The 16,496-nt window shown below is 55.1% G+C and overlaps 1 protein-coding gene across 1 annotated transcript; it reads left to right on the forward strand.

The window, feature by feature from the left end:
* The first annotated feature begins 3,333 nt into the window (after positions 1-3,333).
* SLC5A5 (solute carrier family 5 member 5) lies at positions 3,334-14,293 on the forward strand. Its single transcript, XM_030880158.3, has 15 exons — positions 3,334-3,761; positions 4,640-4,705; positions 5,083-5,134; positions 5,317-5,384; positions 6,304-6,458; positions 6,892-7,032; positions 7,115-7,244; positions 8,093-8,181; positions 8,899-9,011; positions 9,086-9,156; positions 9,593-9,679; positions 9,745-9,938; positions 12,025-12,149; positions 12,903-13,018; positions 14,129-14,293. The coding sequence occupies exons 1-15, from the start codon at positions 3,405-3,407 to the stop codon at positions 14,291-14,293; spliced, it is 1,929 nt and encodes a 642-aa protein (XP_030736018.1). The 5' UTR covers positions 3,334-3,404.
* The last annotated feature ends 2,203 nt before the right edge of the window (positions 14,294-16,496 follow it).

Below are 16,496 nucleotides of genomic sequence, written 5' to 3' on the forward strand. Positions count from 1 at the left end.
ATGTGACACTAGCAGTAGTGAGGTGTGCCATTTCCAGGAACTACCATCTGGCTAGAATATAGGCACAAAGGCTGGTACTCCAGCAGCTGTTTTTACCCTGGGTCTGCATGACTAGAACATGAGAAGTAAACACTTGGTAGGCTTTCCAAAGCTGGCTGGAGGTGAGGACCGCTGAGCTGAACCCTCAATCTCCAGTGGGAGTTGAGATGCCAGGACCAACCAGCGCAAAGGCCCAGAGCTAGGAGGAAGTGGGCCCATCCATGTGTGGTCTGTGAGGCAGGACTGGCCACTTGGATCACTGACTCCTCTCAGTGGTCAGCTGGGGCCCAGGAACAGGTCCTTGCCCGGACTCACCCGGCCAGCCCAAGGATGGGCAAGAATCTGGAACCCGAGAGGCCTGGTGGACCCCTCACTCCTCAGGTGCTGAGACACTCCCAGGGCTTGTCAAGGTGCTGGCTGTCACAGACTGGTCAGAGCTGGGAGCCCTGGGGAAGAGCCGCCCATCCCTGACCCACCCTGCACCTCACTCCTGTGTCAGGACCAAGGGCAGGTGCCAGGGCAAGACGGTGAGGGTGGGGGGGGGTGGCAGGAGACCTGTAGTAGATCCTGACACCCAGAGACTCTGAGAATCGTAGGATCAGAATCCTTAGGACTTGGAATCAGAGAATCTCACAATGACAATGACCATGACAGCCACCAGTGGTAATAAAGGTTTGCTTTTACTGAGCGCAGGGTTAGATGTTCAAGGACAGATACCCAGCAGGTCAAGCTAGGGCTAGAGTAGCTCGTGACCTCTCGTCTCCGCCCCTTGCCCTGTCACCAGGGAGACGTGGGAACGCTGGAACCCAGGCAGCAGGCAGGAGTGGGGGCAGCAGACACGCACCCAGCACCCCGACATTCCTGCCCCTTTTGCTTAGACTGCTGCTGCTGGGCCTTCAGGGATCGCCCTGCTCCTCTCCCCCCATCGACAGGGGGTCCTGGGGTCCTGCCTGCCCTCCTCCCATTCCATGAGGAATCACACAGTCGGGGAAGGTGTGACTGCTTCCCCTCCCTAATCCCTGCCCTCCTCCATACTTTCTCCTCTACCACGCCCCCTGTAGGGCCTCCAACTCTGGGCCTCCCGTGCAGGAAGTCCAGAACATGTCCTGAACCCACCCATTTCTCCCCACCCCTCAATCGCCGCCTTGGACATGGTGGGCTTTTCAGAACCTAGAACTCTTGTTAGGTCCCTCATTTGCTCCAGACTCTTTAATGGCGGTCCGCCCCCACTGACCAGCGCCCTCAGAATAAAACCCAGAACCCTCGCCAAGGCTCAAGGTCCACTGCGTCCCTCCCTGTCCTGCTCCTTCCCACCTCAGGGCCCTCCCCCCAGCTCTCTCGAAGCCTGGCTCATTCTCTGCCTGCAGGGCCCCTCCCTGAGACCTCACATTAAGTGGCCCCCCAGGCTGTCTCCATCTTTGACCTTGCTTCACTCTTGTCATCTATTAGCTTCTGAAATGGGTATTCATCTGCTGGCTTGGTCAGAGCCATGAGGCCGTGAGCGGGGTGGGTCCACCTGGATCCTGTTGTGTCCCCAGTGTCCTGTTCCTAGAACCTCCCTGGGGAGATACGACAGGTTTTGCCTGAGTTTGCATCAATTTGCATATATTTGCATTCGCTTGCTTGGCCCTGTGGGAATCCTGGATTTCCCCTTCCCCACCAGGTTTTCCAGGAGGATGCAGCGGGGGAGTAGAAGGAGGAGGAATTCGGTGTCCTCCCCATCCTCCTGGCACAGGTGAAAGGTGCACACCAGCAGGCAGCAGATGCAGGGAAGAGCAGGCTGGCTCTGCACCCTTGCGCGGAGAGAGTGAGAAGACGGTCCTGGGCGAAACATGAGGATGCCTGGGGGACGCTGGACCCAGCTTGGGTGACGTGTGTAGGCCAGAAGAGGCCACCAGGGGGCGGCAGAGGCTGGGGAGGGTTCCAGTGCGCTAGCATGAAACCGGGCAAATTCTTAGATCCCTCTCGCTTATGGAGGAGGGAACCCAGCTTTTGGAGGTCGAACTAGGACATGAACCCAGAGGTCAGAGCCTCCAGATGACAGTGTCTGAGTTTCTTGATGACATGACCCTAGACAAGGGACTTCCCCTTCCCCTGTACCTCTGGTCTCCTCATTTGTGCGATAGGGACATGACAGACACTACTTCCCCAGGTAGTCCTGTCTCCATTTATTCAGGTTCATGGCCACAGACAATCCGTCCCCCGTGACCTCCATTATACACTTAATGTCTGGCACAGCGTAGACACTCAGTGCATGTTTGGTGAAGGAACCAATGAATGGACAAAGAAATGAATGAATGAGGTACTTACTCTGTGCCAGGCTTTTGTTATGCAGGTTCAATTTACTCCTCTGAGGCAAGGGCTATTTTACCCCCATTTACAGTTGGGGAAACTGAGGCCCAGAGAGAAGCAAAGGCTTCCTCAAATATGTATGCATTCAGGACTTGAATGCCTCCCACTCAACTTAGCCTGAGAGTGGGGTTTGGTTCTAGAGAAAGGGAGTGGGTCACGGTGCCAGTTGGGGGCGGTGTTTCAAGCAGAGCAAACTTTCCTTATGGGACCCTGCAACCTTGAAAGTAAACCCCACTCCTGTGGGTGAGTGAGCTCCCCGTAGCTCAAGGTGCAAAAAGCACAGTGGGGATTTGAATGGTGCAGCCACTGCTCCAGGCTGTGTGGCCTTGGGTGAGTGACATGCCATCTCAGAACCTCAGTTTCCCCACCTGTCAAAGGGAGGCATTAACAGCTTATGGTCAGCGGAAAGTGCCACACGAAGCAAGCGGGGGGCATTTGGGAGCCTCCCCAGCTCCGCCACCCCACTCCCCCCAGCAGCCACCTACGTGTCCTGTCCCGGCTTATCCGATCGAATCCAGGGAGGAAAGGGTGCGGGTCCTGCCCGCCCCCACGTCTGGGGGCGGAGTTTTGCTGACCCGGGAGCCCAATAAATCCACAGCCCGCCACCGCGAGCTGCCCCTTTGAGCCCCACCGAGACCTCCTGCAGTCAGCGCTGAGCACAGCTCCCAGGGAGACGGACGGACGTCTGGGTGGTGGACGCACAGCTGCACCGGGCAATCGGACCGAGTGGGAGGCCAGGTGGACGGACAGACAGACGGTGGAGACAGACACGAAGACGAAGAGGAGGAACAGGGAGACAGGCGACCGCAGCAAGGAGCCACAGATTCCTTGCCCAGGGAGCCCCGGCCCGCGGGGGACCAAAGGGGACAGGCTTGCCGTGCAGCTGCCGAGGCCGAGCATCCTCCCACCTCTGCGCAGTCCTGCCTCCTCTGCCACTGCCAACTTCCCTGACCCGAGACACGCGGGGTGGCTGGAAGGGCGGAGGACACGCCTGGTCCCCTCACCCACACCTCATGGCCGCCGTCGAGGCAGGGGCGCGGGCCACGTTCGGAGCCTGGGACTACGGGGTCTTCGCTCTCATGCTGCTGGTGTCCACCGGCATCGGGCTATGGGTCGGGCTAGCCCGGGGCGGGCAGCGCAGCGCCGAGGATTTCTTCACCGGGGGCCGGCGCCTGACTGCCTTGCCCGTTGGCCTCTCGCTGGCCGCCAGCTTCATGTCGGCGGTACAGGTGCTGGGCGTGCCGGCCGAGGCCTACCGCTACGGCCTCAAGTTCCTCTGGATGTGCCTGGGACAGCTGCTCAACTCTCTGCTCACTGCCCTGCTCTTCCTGCCGGTCTTCTACCGCCTGGGCCTCACCAGCACCTACCAGGTACCAGGCAGAGGCCCGGCAGCGTCAGGACCTGCCTGGCTGGGAACGCAGGGTCGCGGCGGGGGAGATCCTGAGGATTTGAACTGCTGTGCAGGGGGCCGCAGGGGGCCGCAGGCGGGCTCCTTAGTGCTTTAATGTGGGGGCCCCCGGGCGGACAGGTGGCGAGGGCTCTGGGAAGAAGCCCCAGGCACTGGGGCCAGGGGCAGGAAGGAGGTAGACGAGCCGGCGTCCGGATTCCCTTTGGTGGAAACCCGGTCAGGGCGTGGCCAGGCTCGGCCAGGAGCGCACTCACGTGCGCACAGGCACACACTTGCAACCCACATGCCTGGGCTTGCGTACACCCGAGTGCTCGCCGGGCGGCGGGCTCAGGATTCGAAATCCGACATCCCCGCCTCCTCCTACCTTCGGCAAGGGATTGCCTATCTGCTCGGGTTTCCCAAACGTCAAACTGGGCTAATTACAGGACCTCGCTCCAGGGCAGTGAGCAAAGTGATTAAAATCTTGACCAGTGTACGGTAGGCAGCCTGCTACAGGCACTGTCTGTATCTTGCCAAAGTTGACTCAGAGAGGCGGCAGCCCCGGGGGACGATCAGACATGAATGGGAGTGGGTGGGGCTGATGTGTACACACTCGATGGCTCAGTCCTCCTGGGCACGCGCCATGTGGACAGGCGCGGGGATGGCGCGTGTGCGCAGGTGTGTGCAGGTAGGTCGGAGTGTGTGCTCTGGGCGGGACCCCCGTGGGCAAGAGTGAGGAGAGCGCAGTTGCCCTCCCGAGGGCGGGCAGAAGCCAAGAGGGCGAGTGAAGGACCCCAGACGCGTCGGACCCCTGGGTAAGGCCAGTCCAAGTGACCATGAGCCCTCGGCTCCTCCTTGCAGTATCTGGAGCTGCGCTTCAGCCGCGCTGTGCGGCTCTGCGGGACCCTGCAGTACCTGGTAGCTACAGTGAGTGGCCTCGGCCCCGCCCTCGCCCCCAGGTTCCAGCTCGGGTCAAATCTTGGTCGGTCCCGCCCAGAGCCCTATTGCTTCCCTCACGACCCCGCCCCGTGGGTCCCGCCCCCACCCCGCAAAGCCTTGCCTAGGCCCCGCCCACAATCCTTCTGACCCCGCCCCCAAGAGGCTTCATCTATAATACAACTTTGGCCCACAGGCCTCTCGCATACGCGCTACCCGAGCCCGCCGCGACCCTACATGGCCCTGCCCATCTGCCCCCAGTCACGTACCCCAACCACCCTTCTCCCCCTATCTCCTAATGCCTTCTTAACCCAGGAGCCCCCCAATCCCCCCGCCCCTACTCACCTGCCCCTGCCCTCTACCTGCAGATGCTGTACACCGGAATCGTGATCTACGCCCCCGCGCTCATCCTGAACCAAGGTTTGACGCGGGGGAGGGTGACGAGGAGGGGACAAAAGCTTAGAGACTGGACCAGGGGAAGGAAGGGGCAGCCCTAGGAGAGACTTGGCAGGGAAGTATCCTCCTGGAGAGAAGAGGGCCCAAGAGAGTGGAGGCCAAGTTTACACCCTGCACAGCGGCCTAATGGGAGGGTCTCCTTGCAGTGACAGGGCTGGACATCTGGGCATCGCTCCTGTCTACCGGAGTCATCTGCACCTTCTACACTACTGTGGTGAATGTCCCCCTACCCCCACCCGACGTGGGGCTCCATGTCCACTGAGTGGGAGATACTGTGGGCAGGCCCATCCACTCCCTACCTTCCCTTCCTCCGGAGGAAGCCTGTGTCCCAACTGGGCCTACTTCCTCATCTTTATTATGAAAGGTGATTTGAAAGGTTTATTGCTGAAAGTCCAAGGACAATCTAGCTTCAGGCATGGGTGGATCCAGGGGCTACAACAGAGTCCTCTGGGTCCCTCTCCCATCTCTAGGGACCTCATTAGCTCCAGGCTTCCATCCCTTTTGGCTTCCTTCCAGCAGCAAGTGAGTTCCAATTTCAGAATGGGCTGGCTGAAGTCCCCGAAGGGCTCTGTTTGGCTGGCTCTGGTATTCTGTGAAGGATGAGCCATTCACAGATGTTCGGGTAGCTAGGATGTTCTGATTGGCTATTCCTGGAGCTGGGAGCAGGGTTAGCTTCACCCAAGTGACCTGGGTGGGGGAAGGGGCTTCTCCAAAGGAAAATCCAGGGGCTGCCGAGACAAAAACATGGAGAACATGCCAAAAACATGAAGGCTGGATGGGTAAAAACAACAGCTAATAATAACAGTAGTACTAATAATGATAATAAAGGTGGCAGCCATCACTCACTGAACACTCGTATGTGCCCGATGCTCTTCCAAATATTTTTCTTATAGTAACTAATTTAGTCCTCACAATGATACCCTGAGGAAGGTACTGTTATTACCCCCATTTTACAGATAAGGAAACCGAGGCAGAGAGGGGTATTGGTCCCAGCCACTGCTGGAGGCCAGGCCAGGTTGGCCCCAGCCAGGTCCGCCACCTGACTCCTTCTCCCTCCTACCTCTGCCCTGTCCTGTAGGCCCCAGACAGATTCCCGTCTGACACCCTGTCTCCCTCTCTGTCACATCTTGCAGGGCGGCATGAAGGCTGTGATCTGGACCGACGTGTTTCAGGTCTTAGTGATGCTGAGTGGTTTCTGGGTTGTCCTGGCTCGCGGAACTATGCTCGTGGGTGGACCTGGGCAAGTACTTGAGCTTGCCAAGAACCACTCCAGGATCAACCTGATGGAGTAAGTGAAAACATAAAGGGGGATACTGCCAAACGATGGAGCTGACATCTGTCTGCCCTGAGAGAAGCCAGCCAACGCCTCCTGCTCCAGGAAGCCCTCCTTGCTCCCCTCCCGAGACTCCCCACGGACAGAACCCTGGCTCCCCCTCTCTGTACTCCCACAGCCCCCATCCCTCCATCTGGCCCAGACTTCTGCACCACCCCACCCCCTAGCCCAGACTGGGGACTGCAGGCTCTCTGAGCTCCCAGCTGAACATAGACAAAATGTTTTCTGAATGCATACGTGGATGATTCAAACTCCTAGTCACACTTCAGAACCTACCCCAAATATCCCTTTAAGGCCCATAAGGTGCAGAATGACTATCTGGGGCACTTTGGGAGGGTGAAGTCAGTGTGGCATCCCCACATGGCTGACTGTCCCTGCCCTCATCCAGCTTTGACCTGGACCCAAGGAGCCGCTACACATTCTGGACTTTTGTTGTCGGTGGCACATTGGTATGGCTTTCAATGTATGGTGTGAACCAAGCACAGGTGCAGCGCTACATGGCCTGTCGCACGGAGAAACAGGCCAAGCTGTGAGTATTTGGGAGGGGCAAAGTGGATATACTTCGGGGACGTGCTGCTCCCCTCCCCTTCTGAGACCACCTCTCCCCCCAGGGCCGTGCTCGTCAACCAACTGGGCCTGTTCCTGATCGTGTCCAGTGCTGCTTTCTGTGGCATCATCATGTTCACGTTCTACCTTGACTGTGACCCTCTCCTGGCAGGGCGTATCTCTGCCCCAGACCAGGTGAGTCTGGTCCAGGCTCCTAGGCCACTTCTATCTACCCACCCCCACTGTGAACCTCTGGATGAGTCTCTGCGGGTGAGAGTGGAAAAGTAGAGACAGCCTGTGCAAAGGTCCAGAGGCAGGAAAGAGCTCAGCTCACAGGAGGATCTGGGAGGTGGTGGGAAGCCATGGGAGGGAGTAGGGGAGGGGCATTTCAGACTCCCTGAAGGCTATCAAGGAGGAGATGGGACCATGGTCCATCATGAAATGATGACATTAACCATAATGACCCTCTCTCATGTCCCAAGTGTCTACTCTGTGCCTTATGCTGTTCCCTTCACAAGCAGTTAATTTCCCATCAAATCTTTCAACATGTGATGAGGCCAAGGTTGCCATGGCCCTTGACTTACAGATGAGGAAACTGAGGCAGGAGGTCGTGGGTAGAGCAATTGCCTGAGGTCCACAGGCAAGTCAGGGGCAGCACCAGGGCCAAGACCTACACCTGCACACCCTGGCGGGATCTCTGACCCTGGGGTTCAGAGCTGGCAGAGGCTGCAAGACCATCCCATCAGATCCTCCTCTGGGGTCAGATCCTGGACTGTCTGACTGTGTAACCTCAAGCAAGGTGTGTACCTCTTTGGTCTCACTGGCTCCATCAGTAAAGTGGGGATGACACAGGACCTTGCCTCACTCAGGTCCCAGGGCTCTTTGCATGGTATCGCAAAGTCGATCAACAAACACACACACGCTAAGTGCCCACTGTGAGCCTGGTCTGTACAGGGTGCTGGGGACGTGCAGTGTAAGGACAGACAGAAGCCCCTGCCCTTGGGGTGCTGCTGTCCTGGAGGTTGACCCCCGACTCCCCCCAGTACATGCCCTTGATGGTGCTGGACATCTTCGTGGACCTGCCTGGAGTCCCTGGACTCTTTCTGGCCTGTGCCTACAGTGGCACCCTCAGGTGAGTGGTACAGCTTGCTCACTTGGCCACATCTGAGCCCGTGGGTCCTCCTTGTCTCTACCAGCCACTCCCCTGTGAGATGGAATGTTCTGGGCATGTCCATCATTTACTGCTCAGTCCCCATCAGGTGGGCTCTGGCAAAGAGCACATCCTGGGCATCAGGACCCTAGCTCCAGAGTCTTTACCGTCTTCGTCCCTGGCAGGGCCACATGAGACTCCTTTCCCTTCTTTCTGTCCTCCATCCCCCAAACAAATGTTTGATAAGCATCTATGTGGCAGGTACTGCTGTTCTAAATACTGGGGCACAGCCATGGCCAAGCGGTCCCCCACTCTTGCCCTCAGGGGCCTCACACTCTGGTAGTTTCAAATCTTCTACAACTTGTGGCCTGCTCCTGCTGTGACCAGAGTTCCATGAGACTGCTCTCTGCACCCCATTATCGCTCTGTAATGAGAACTTGTGTCATTTGTGTCCTTGGTCATGGGTGTCCTTGCTCCTGCGAGGGTGTCTCAGGTCTATGGGGGAGTGTGGAGATGTGGACATCTCCACTCCTGAGGAATTCTGTCGCCCCTGCCTCTGCCCTCGGGCTGGCTGGGGGTCCTGGCAGGCCAGATAGTGTGGGCAGCTGGGGGCCTCCCCTAGCAGATAGGCCCCAGGGTGTGTGTCAATCCCTTGATGTGGCCTGAGGACACCCCTCTCCCCTCCTGTGTACCCGCCAGCACTGCATCCACCAGCATCAATGCCATGGCTGCTGTCACTGTGGAGGACCTCATCAAACCTCGGCTGCCGAGTCTGACCCCCCGGAGACTTGTCATCATCTCCAAGGGGCTGTGTGAGTTGGGGGGACCCGGGTGGGGGGCCAGGGCAGCCTCTCCCCGCTGACAGTGCCATCCCCATCCACTACAGCGCTCATCTACGGCTCGGCCTGTCTCACTGTGGCAGCTCTGTCCTCCCTGCTGGGGGGCGGCGTTCTCGAGGTGAGCCCCGCTCCCCGCCCTGCCCTAATCTCCCCAAGAGGTGAGGCAACATCCACGTTGAAATGAGGCTCCGAGAAGGTTACACGTGTCAGCGGCAGAACTGAGCTCTGACTGATGCCACAGGCAGGGTACTTCCTGCAGCCACCTGGCCAAAAGCGGGGGGGACGGGGGAGGGGGGGCAGCTAGGAGCGGGAGTGGTGGCCTGGGGGCAAGAAGGGCCTCCTTCTGGCCTGGAGGTGGAACCAAGTTTGTCAAGAGAGAGAATCAGCATCTTTGGGAGAGAGGCAGGCACAGGGAGTCGCCTCCCCTTTAGGGCACAGAGGAGTCTCAAGGTCCACAGTAGAATTCCCCAGGTCTTCCTTTCCCAGCGGGTAAACTGAGGACAGGAAAGGTGGGAGAGCTCTGCTCTCAGTCTCAACCCCACCCACTCTCCCAGGGCTCCTTCACCATCATGGGAGTCATCAGCGGCCCCCTCCTAGGAGCTTTCATCCTGGGAATGTTCCTCCCCGCCTGCAATACGCTGGTGAGTGGGGGTGAGCGAGGTGAGGGGCTGAGAGTACCCTCCACTGACACTGGGTCCCCCATCAGGGCGTCCTGTCCGGGCTGGCGGTGGGCTTGGCGCTGTCGCTGTGGGTGGCCGTGGGTGCCACTCTGTACCCGCCTAGCGCGCAGTCCATGGGGGTCCTGCCTTCATCGGCCGCCGGCTGTGCTGTGCCCTCGGCCAACGCCTCTGGCATCCTAGACCCGATTCTCGCCGCCAACGCCTCCAGCAGGGCCTCCAGGTGAGCGAGCTGGTGTGAGCGGGAGGCGTGGCCAGGGAGGGATCCTGGCCCGATTGAGAGGAGGAGCGGGGAGCAGGAAGAAGTGAGGGAAGGGCATTTCCAGCAGAGGGGAAAGAAAGTGCAAAGGCTCTGAGACCAGGGTTCAGTTTATTTATTTATTTACTTATTTATTTTGGCTGCGTTGGGTCTTCATTGCTGCGGGCAGGCTTTCTCTAGTTGCGGCGAGCGGGGGCTACTCTTCGTTGTGGTGCGCGGGCTTCTCATCGCGGTGGCTTCTCTTGTTGCGGAGCACGGGCTCTAGGTGCGCGGGCTTCAGCAGTTGTGGCTCGCGGGCTTAGTTGCTCCGCGGCATGTGGAATCTTCCTGGACCAGGCATCGAACCCGTGTCCCCTGCACTGGCAGGCGGATTCTTAACCACTGCGCCACCGGGGAAGTCCCCCAGTGTTCACTTTAGTGCATTCCAACTATGGTGAGGTTGGGGTGGATTTAATGCGAGGAGTAAGGATAGGAGAAGAGGTCCAGCCAGAGGAATCTGATTCTTTGCTTTCTAAATTGAGATATCATTTACAGACCATAAAATTAGCCGTTTAAAAGTGGCTTTTAGTATATTCCCCAGGTTATACAGTCATCACCACTAACTGAAGCATATTTTCATTACCTCAAAAACAAAACAAAAAAGACCAAAAAATAAAACTCTGTACGCTTTAGCAGTCACTCCCCGTTTCCACCTCCCTGTAGCCCCTGGCAACCACTAATCCAGTTTCTGTCACTGTGGATTTGCCTATTCTGTACATTTCATATGAATGAAATTGTACAACATACGGTCCGTTGTCTCTGGCTTCCTTCACTCCGCATGGTGTTTTTAAGGTTCATCCACATCGTAGCATGTATCAGTACTTCATTCCTTTCATGGCTGAGTAATATTTCACTGTATGGATGGATCAATTTTATCTATCCTTCATCAGTTGATGGACATTTAGTGATTGTGAACAGTGCTGCTGTGAACATTTGTGTACAAGTATTGGTGTAGACATATGTTTTCATTTCTCTGGATATATACCTAGGAGTGGAATTGCCGGATCATATGGTAATTCTATGTTTAACTCTCTGAGGAGCCACCAGACTGTTTTCCACAGTGACTACATCATTTTACATTCCCTCCAGCAATATATGAGTGTTCCAATTTCTCCACATCCTCTCCAATACTTGTTATTTTCCCCTTTTAAAAATTCTAGCCATCCTACTGGTATGAAGTGATATCTCATTGTGGTTTTGATTTGTGTTTCCCTAATGACTAAGGATGTTGACCATCTTTTCACGTGCTTACTGGCCATATTTATATCTTCTTTGGAGAAATGTCTCCTCAGATCCCTTGCTCATTTTTAAACTGGGCCATTTGTCTTTTCATTGTTGAGTTGTAATTTATATATTCTTTATATCTTTATAATGCTGGATATTAGATCCTTATCAGATGTACGATTTGCAAACATTTTCTCTCATTCTGTGTGTTGTCGTTCATTCTGTTGACAGTATCCTTTGATATACAAAAGTTTTCCATTTTGATGAAGTCCTGTTTATCTATGTTTTCTTTGTTTTGTTTCGTTTGGCTGTGCTACGTGGTTTTTAGGATCTTAGTTCCCTGACCAGGGATTGAACCCACCCCCTCGGCAGTGAAAGCAAGGAGTCCTAACCACTGGACCGCCAGGGAATTCCCTCTATGTTTTCTTTGGCTGCTTGTGCTTTTGGTGTCATATCTAAGAAACTATTGCCAAATCCAAGGTCATAAAGGTTCACAGCTGTTTTCTTCTTAGAGCTTACTTTGGTTTGATTCTGAGGGCAATAGGGATCCATGGAGGGTGATGAGAAGTAGCAGGAGGTGATCTGAGTTACATTTTAGTAATGCTCCCTCTGCTTGTGTGTACAGAATGCCTGAGGGTGTTGGTGGGATAGCAGCAGGGAAGGAGAACTGGCACATGGCCAGATGAGCAATAATGGAGGACTGGGCTGGGTCGTGGGAGTGGAGACAGGAAGAAGCAAATGGGCTGGGAGTGGAGTTTAGACTCATGCTCAACTCTCCCTCCCCCAGCCTCGAAATGGACCCTGATCAACCCACCTTAACTGACAGCTTCTACGCCATTTCCTATCTCTATTATGGTGCCCTGGGCACAGTGAGCACCGTGCTATGTGGAGCTCTCGTCAGCTGCCTGACGGGTAAGGAGGGCGTGTGGCATTCTTAGAAGTCATCCTGTCCATCCCTCTGCCTCTAGGACCCACCAGACAAGGAGGGAAGGAAGGATCCTTCTGCCAGCCAAGTGGCCACTGTGTGCTAGCCACATCTACACCCTTTGTGCTGTATCACCTTCAGGACAACCCTCCACCTCGTGGGACTTGTCCTATTTTGCAAAGGCAGAAACAGAGGCATCCCCTATCCACCTCTCTATTCCGTCTTCGCCCACCAAAATTAAGTCTTTGCTAGAGGAAGGCCGGTAGGGCCATGAGACGCTGTCCCTGGTGCTGATATATCTTCTCATCAAGACCTTAGCAACTCTGCGCTCCTCCAGGAATTCTGAATCCCATAGAGAAGTGGAAAGAGATCAAAAGAAATCAACAGAGATAATAGTACCTGTTCTCGCTTCCTGAGTCTCAGACTTCACATTCACCAGGCCTTTATTGAGTCTTTCTCTGTTGGGCAATATTCTAGACGATAGGGACATAGGAGTGAACGGAACCATGTGCCGGACCCTCCTGGCCATCCACTGTTGTTCTATTACAACCCCTCACTGTATAGATGAGACAACTGAAACCCAGAGTGGGGGCAGAGACTTGCCAGTGTCCCCAGTGGGTCACTATCAGATCTCGGATTGGAAACCATCAGAGCTCTCCCTTCCCCTCCCCAGGGCCTGGTCTCCAGTCCCCGCCCCCCACCCCTCGCTAAATAATTCCATTTTCTCTCTGCCCCCTCAGGCCCCACCAAGCGCAGTGCCCTGGGTCCTGGTCTGCTGTGGTGGGACCTCACACGGCAGACGGCATCTGTGGCCCCTAAGGAAGAAGTGGCCACCCTGGATGACAGCTTGATGAAGGTCAGTCTAGGGCTGTGCTCCCGGAGTTGGGGGAGGGGCAGTGAAGTGGCTTCGGGTGCTCTGTGTGTGGCCACAAATCAGGGAAGTGACAGGGTGAGTCAGCATGTTTGTCTTTCTCAACTTCTCCTTACCTCCAGTGGAAAGGCTCAGTTGGGAGCTAATGTGTCTTCAACACTTTCCCCTTTAACAAGCACTGAGCAGAATTCATTTTCATCTTATCTGTTTTTACAATTACTTCCAATCTATGGCAAGTGAAACTGGTTTGTCTTTTGGTGTTGATACAAAGTGTCTCCTGAAAAGAAAATGGCTTAATTCAAAAGTGAGTCAACTTAGGAAAACTCTTACATAAGAAACACCACAGGGAGTAGACCAACCTTGGCCAAAGCCGTGTGGCTGCTATTGGAATGTCCTGAGTTTAAGAAACATTGTCCCTGGGGGGTCTGATCCAGGCCTGCTCTTGCTTTGGAATCCCTGTTTCATTCCCTTATTTATTAAGCACTTGCTGTGTACCCAGACCTGTACTGGCAGGAGCAGAAGAAGGCTAAACCAAGAAAGGAATAGGATCTAAGCAGGTGGTGAATATTAGGAAGAAAATAAAGCAGAATGCTATGATGGGGATAGCCTCTTGGAAGAGGGGACATTAATAGAGTCCAGAATGAGCAGGAGACAGCCATAGGGAAATCTGAGGGAAGGGCATTCTTGGTGGAGGGCACAGCAGGTGCAAAGGGTCTGAGGCCAGAGCAGACTCGACGGTGAGGGCTGGGGAGGGAGGGGATTTGGCTTAAGTGTTTTAAAGCTCCCTCCAGCTGCTGTGGGAAAATATTTATTCTCTGGAAGAACAATAGGTAGAGTCAGAGAGAGGAGGTGGGCAGGCATCCATGGGAGCTCTGATGGCCTGGACTGTAGGTGACACGGGCATGGGGGAGAGAAGTGGATGGAGGTTTTGGAGGCAGAAGGGACAGGACTGACCTATGCACTGGACAAGGGGATATTGTGCAACTCTGCCCAGGTTCTGTCCTCCCAGGCCTTCTGTCCCCAACTGGAGGATATCTGAGCTGACACAGCAGAAGTGGTCTTTATGACAGGGTCTTTCTTCTCTCCTCCCCCCAGGGTGCTGAAGAATTGCCCCCAGGAACCAAGAGGCCTCCTGACTTCCTGCCCACTGATGAGGACCATCTGCTCTTCCTGGGTCAGAAGGAGATGAATGGAGCTGGCTCCAGGACCCCAGGCAGTGAACATGACAAAGGTCTTAACCTGCGAGAGACAGACCTCTGAGGCAGTCAGGGACTGACCGCCTGGGATGGAACCCCAGGGGAGCCAATCCCAGGCCATGAGCCGATGGTCTTGGGCTCCTATTGGCTAGACCACATCATATGCAAATAAGCTCGGGACTGCACGTCCCTACCCTATGGGAAGAGGTGAAGCCCCACCTCCAGAAAGTCATTTCATCCTGCCTCCTCCTTCCAGCTGGACCCAAGTCTTAGATGCTGCGCCCCTGCCGACTCCCCCAAAACAAGGCCAGATATTTCTCTACCTACAAAAGTAAGATATTGGAGTCCCCTCTGGACAACATGGGAAATCCCCAGGCCCAACACTGGGGTCTGAGAAAGACCCCAGTTCTTCCCTGGGAATTATCTGAACCTTAGCAATGATTTTGGACGTCCTCAGGCCCAACCCCTTGTGCCCACTTCACAGGTAGGGAAACCAAGGCCTGGAAAGGGGCATTGACTTGGCCAAGGTCACAGAACAAACCAGAGACTCATCGAGAGTTGGACACCAGCTCCTTCATCCCTTCCCTATTTTCCTCCCTTTGGAGGGACAGACGTCACATGGCCTCTGATCTTGTGAGGAGGAGGGAAGGAGAAAGGAAGACTAATGTTTTCAGCCTTCCTTCTGGGCCTGGACACTTTACCCATCTCATCCATTAAGGACCATGAGCCCACTTTACAGAGGAAGAAACTGAGGCTCAGCGACGTTGCCTGAGGTCACACAGTGAGTCGGGTCAGGTCAGGGACAGACCCGGGTGCTGCATGACGCTGAGGCTCCGTTGACGATGTGTTGCTGGTATACAGGCGAGCTCACATACCAGAGACGCGTCTGACCCTTGGTTGGAGACTTCATCCATGCACATCAAATAAATGGACTCTTAATGTTCTGTCTTCTCTGAAAAATCATTTTGGCTGTCACCCTAGATCTCCTCAGTCAGATCTGAGTGCAAATCTCTTTATCACTATCCCCGAGCCTATGATGAATAAACCTGAGTATTTAAAGCATCAGAGCAAGGTGATCACTCCCATGCTAGGGGGCATTACACTGCCTTCCCAGACACACAGCTTCTCTCCCCTCCTGACTCCCTCCCAAAGGATCCCCTCCTCACTGCCCTTTGTACACTGTCCCTGCACCAGCCCCTGGGGTTTCTGTGACACGGAGAGCTGGCTGTACCCACCTCTGCCCACACTGCCATGGCTCCCACGGCCTCCGGAGAAGCGTCCCCTGCTCACCTAGCACTTGGAGCCCTTATACTAGGTTCAATAAGGTAGCCCCAAAATTCACGTCTACCTGGAAATTCAGAATGTAAGCTTCTTTAAAAATAGGGTCTTGGCAGGTGTACTTGGTCAAGTTAAGATTAGGTCATACTGGGACTTCCCTGGTGGCGCAGTGGTTGAGAATCCGCCTGCCAGTGCAGGGGACACGGGTTCAAGCCCTGGTCCAGGAAGATCCCACATGCCACGGAGCACTACTACAAGCCTGTATGCCACAACTACTGAGCCTGCGCTCTAGTACCCGCGAGCCGCAACTACTGAGCCCAGTGCCACAAGTACTGAAGCCGGCACGCCTAGAGCCTGTGCTCCGCAACAAAGAGAAGCCACCGTAATGAGAAGCCCGCGCACCACAACGAAGAGTAGCCCCCGCTCGCCACAACTAGAGAAAGCCTGCATGCAGCAACGAAGACCCAATGCAGCCAAAAATAAACAAATTATTAAAACTAAAAATTAGGTCATACTGATTAGAATGGTCCCTGAATCTAATGACTGTGTCCTTATTAGAAGAGGAGAAAAGACACAGACACACAGGGAGAAAACTATGTGGACAAAGAGGCAGAGATGAGTAATGTACGTACAAGCCAAGGGATGCCAAGGATTGCTGGAGTCACCAGAAGCTGGGAGTGAGGCAGGGGAGGGATTCTATCCTAGGGCCTTCAGAGGAAACACGGCCCTGCCAACATCTTGATTTCGAACTTTGGGCCTCCAGTACTGAGAGAAAATTAATTTCTATTGTGTTAAGCTGTGGCAGCCTCAGGAAATGAATGTACCCCTCCTGATCTGGCCTCTCGTGACCACTCAGAGACCTGGCCCTCTGTGCAGGCTGTTTTATGGAGACCTTTAGATTTGGACTTAAAAATGACCATCACAAATTTTGTTTTTTTTTTCTTTGCGGTACGCAGACCTCTCACTGTTGTGGCCTCTCCCGTTGCAGA

This window comes from Globicephala melas, chromosome 3 (genome assembly GCF_963455315.2).
Source record: "Globicephala melas chromosome 3, mGloMel1.2, whole genome shotgun sequence".
In the NCBI taxonomy this organism is placed as follows: domain Eukaryota; kingdom Metazoa; phylum Chordata; class Mammalia; order Artiodactyla; family Delphinidae; genus Globicephala; species Globicephala melas.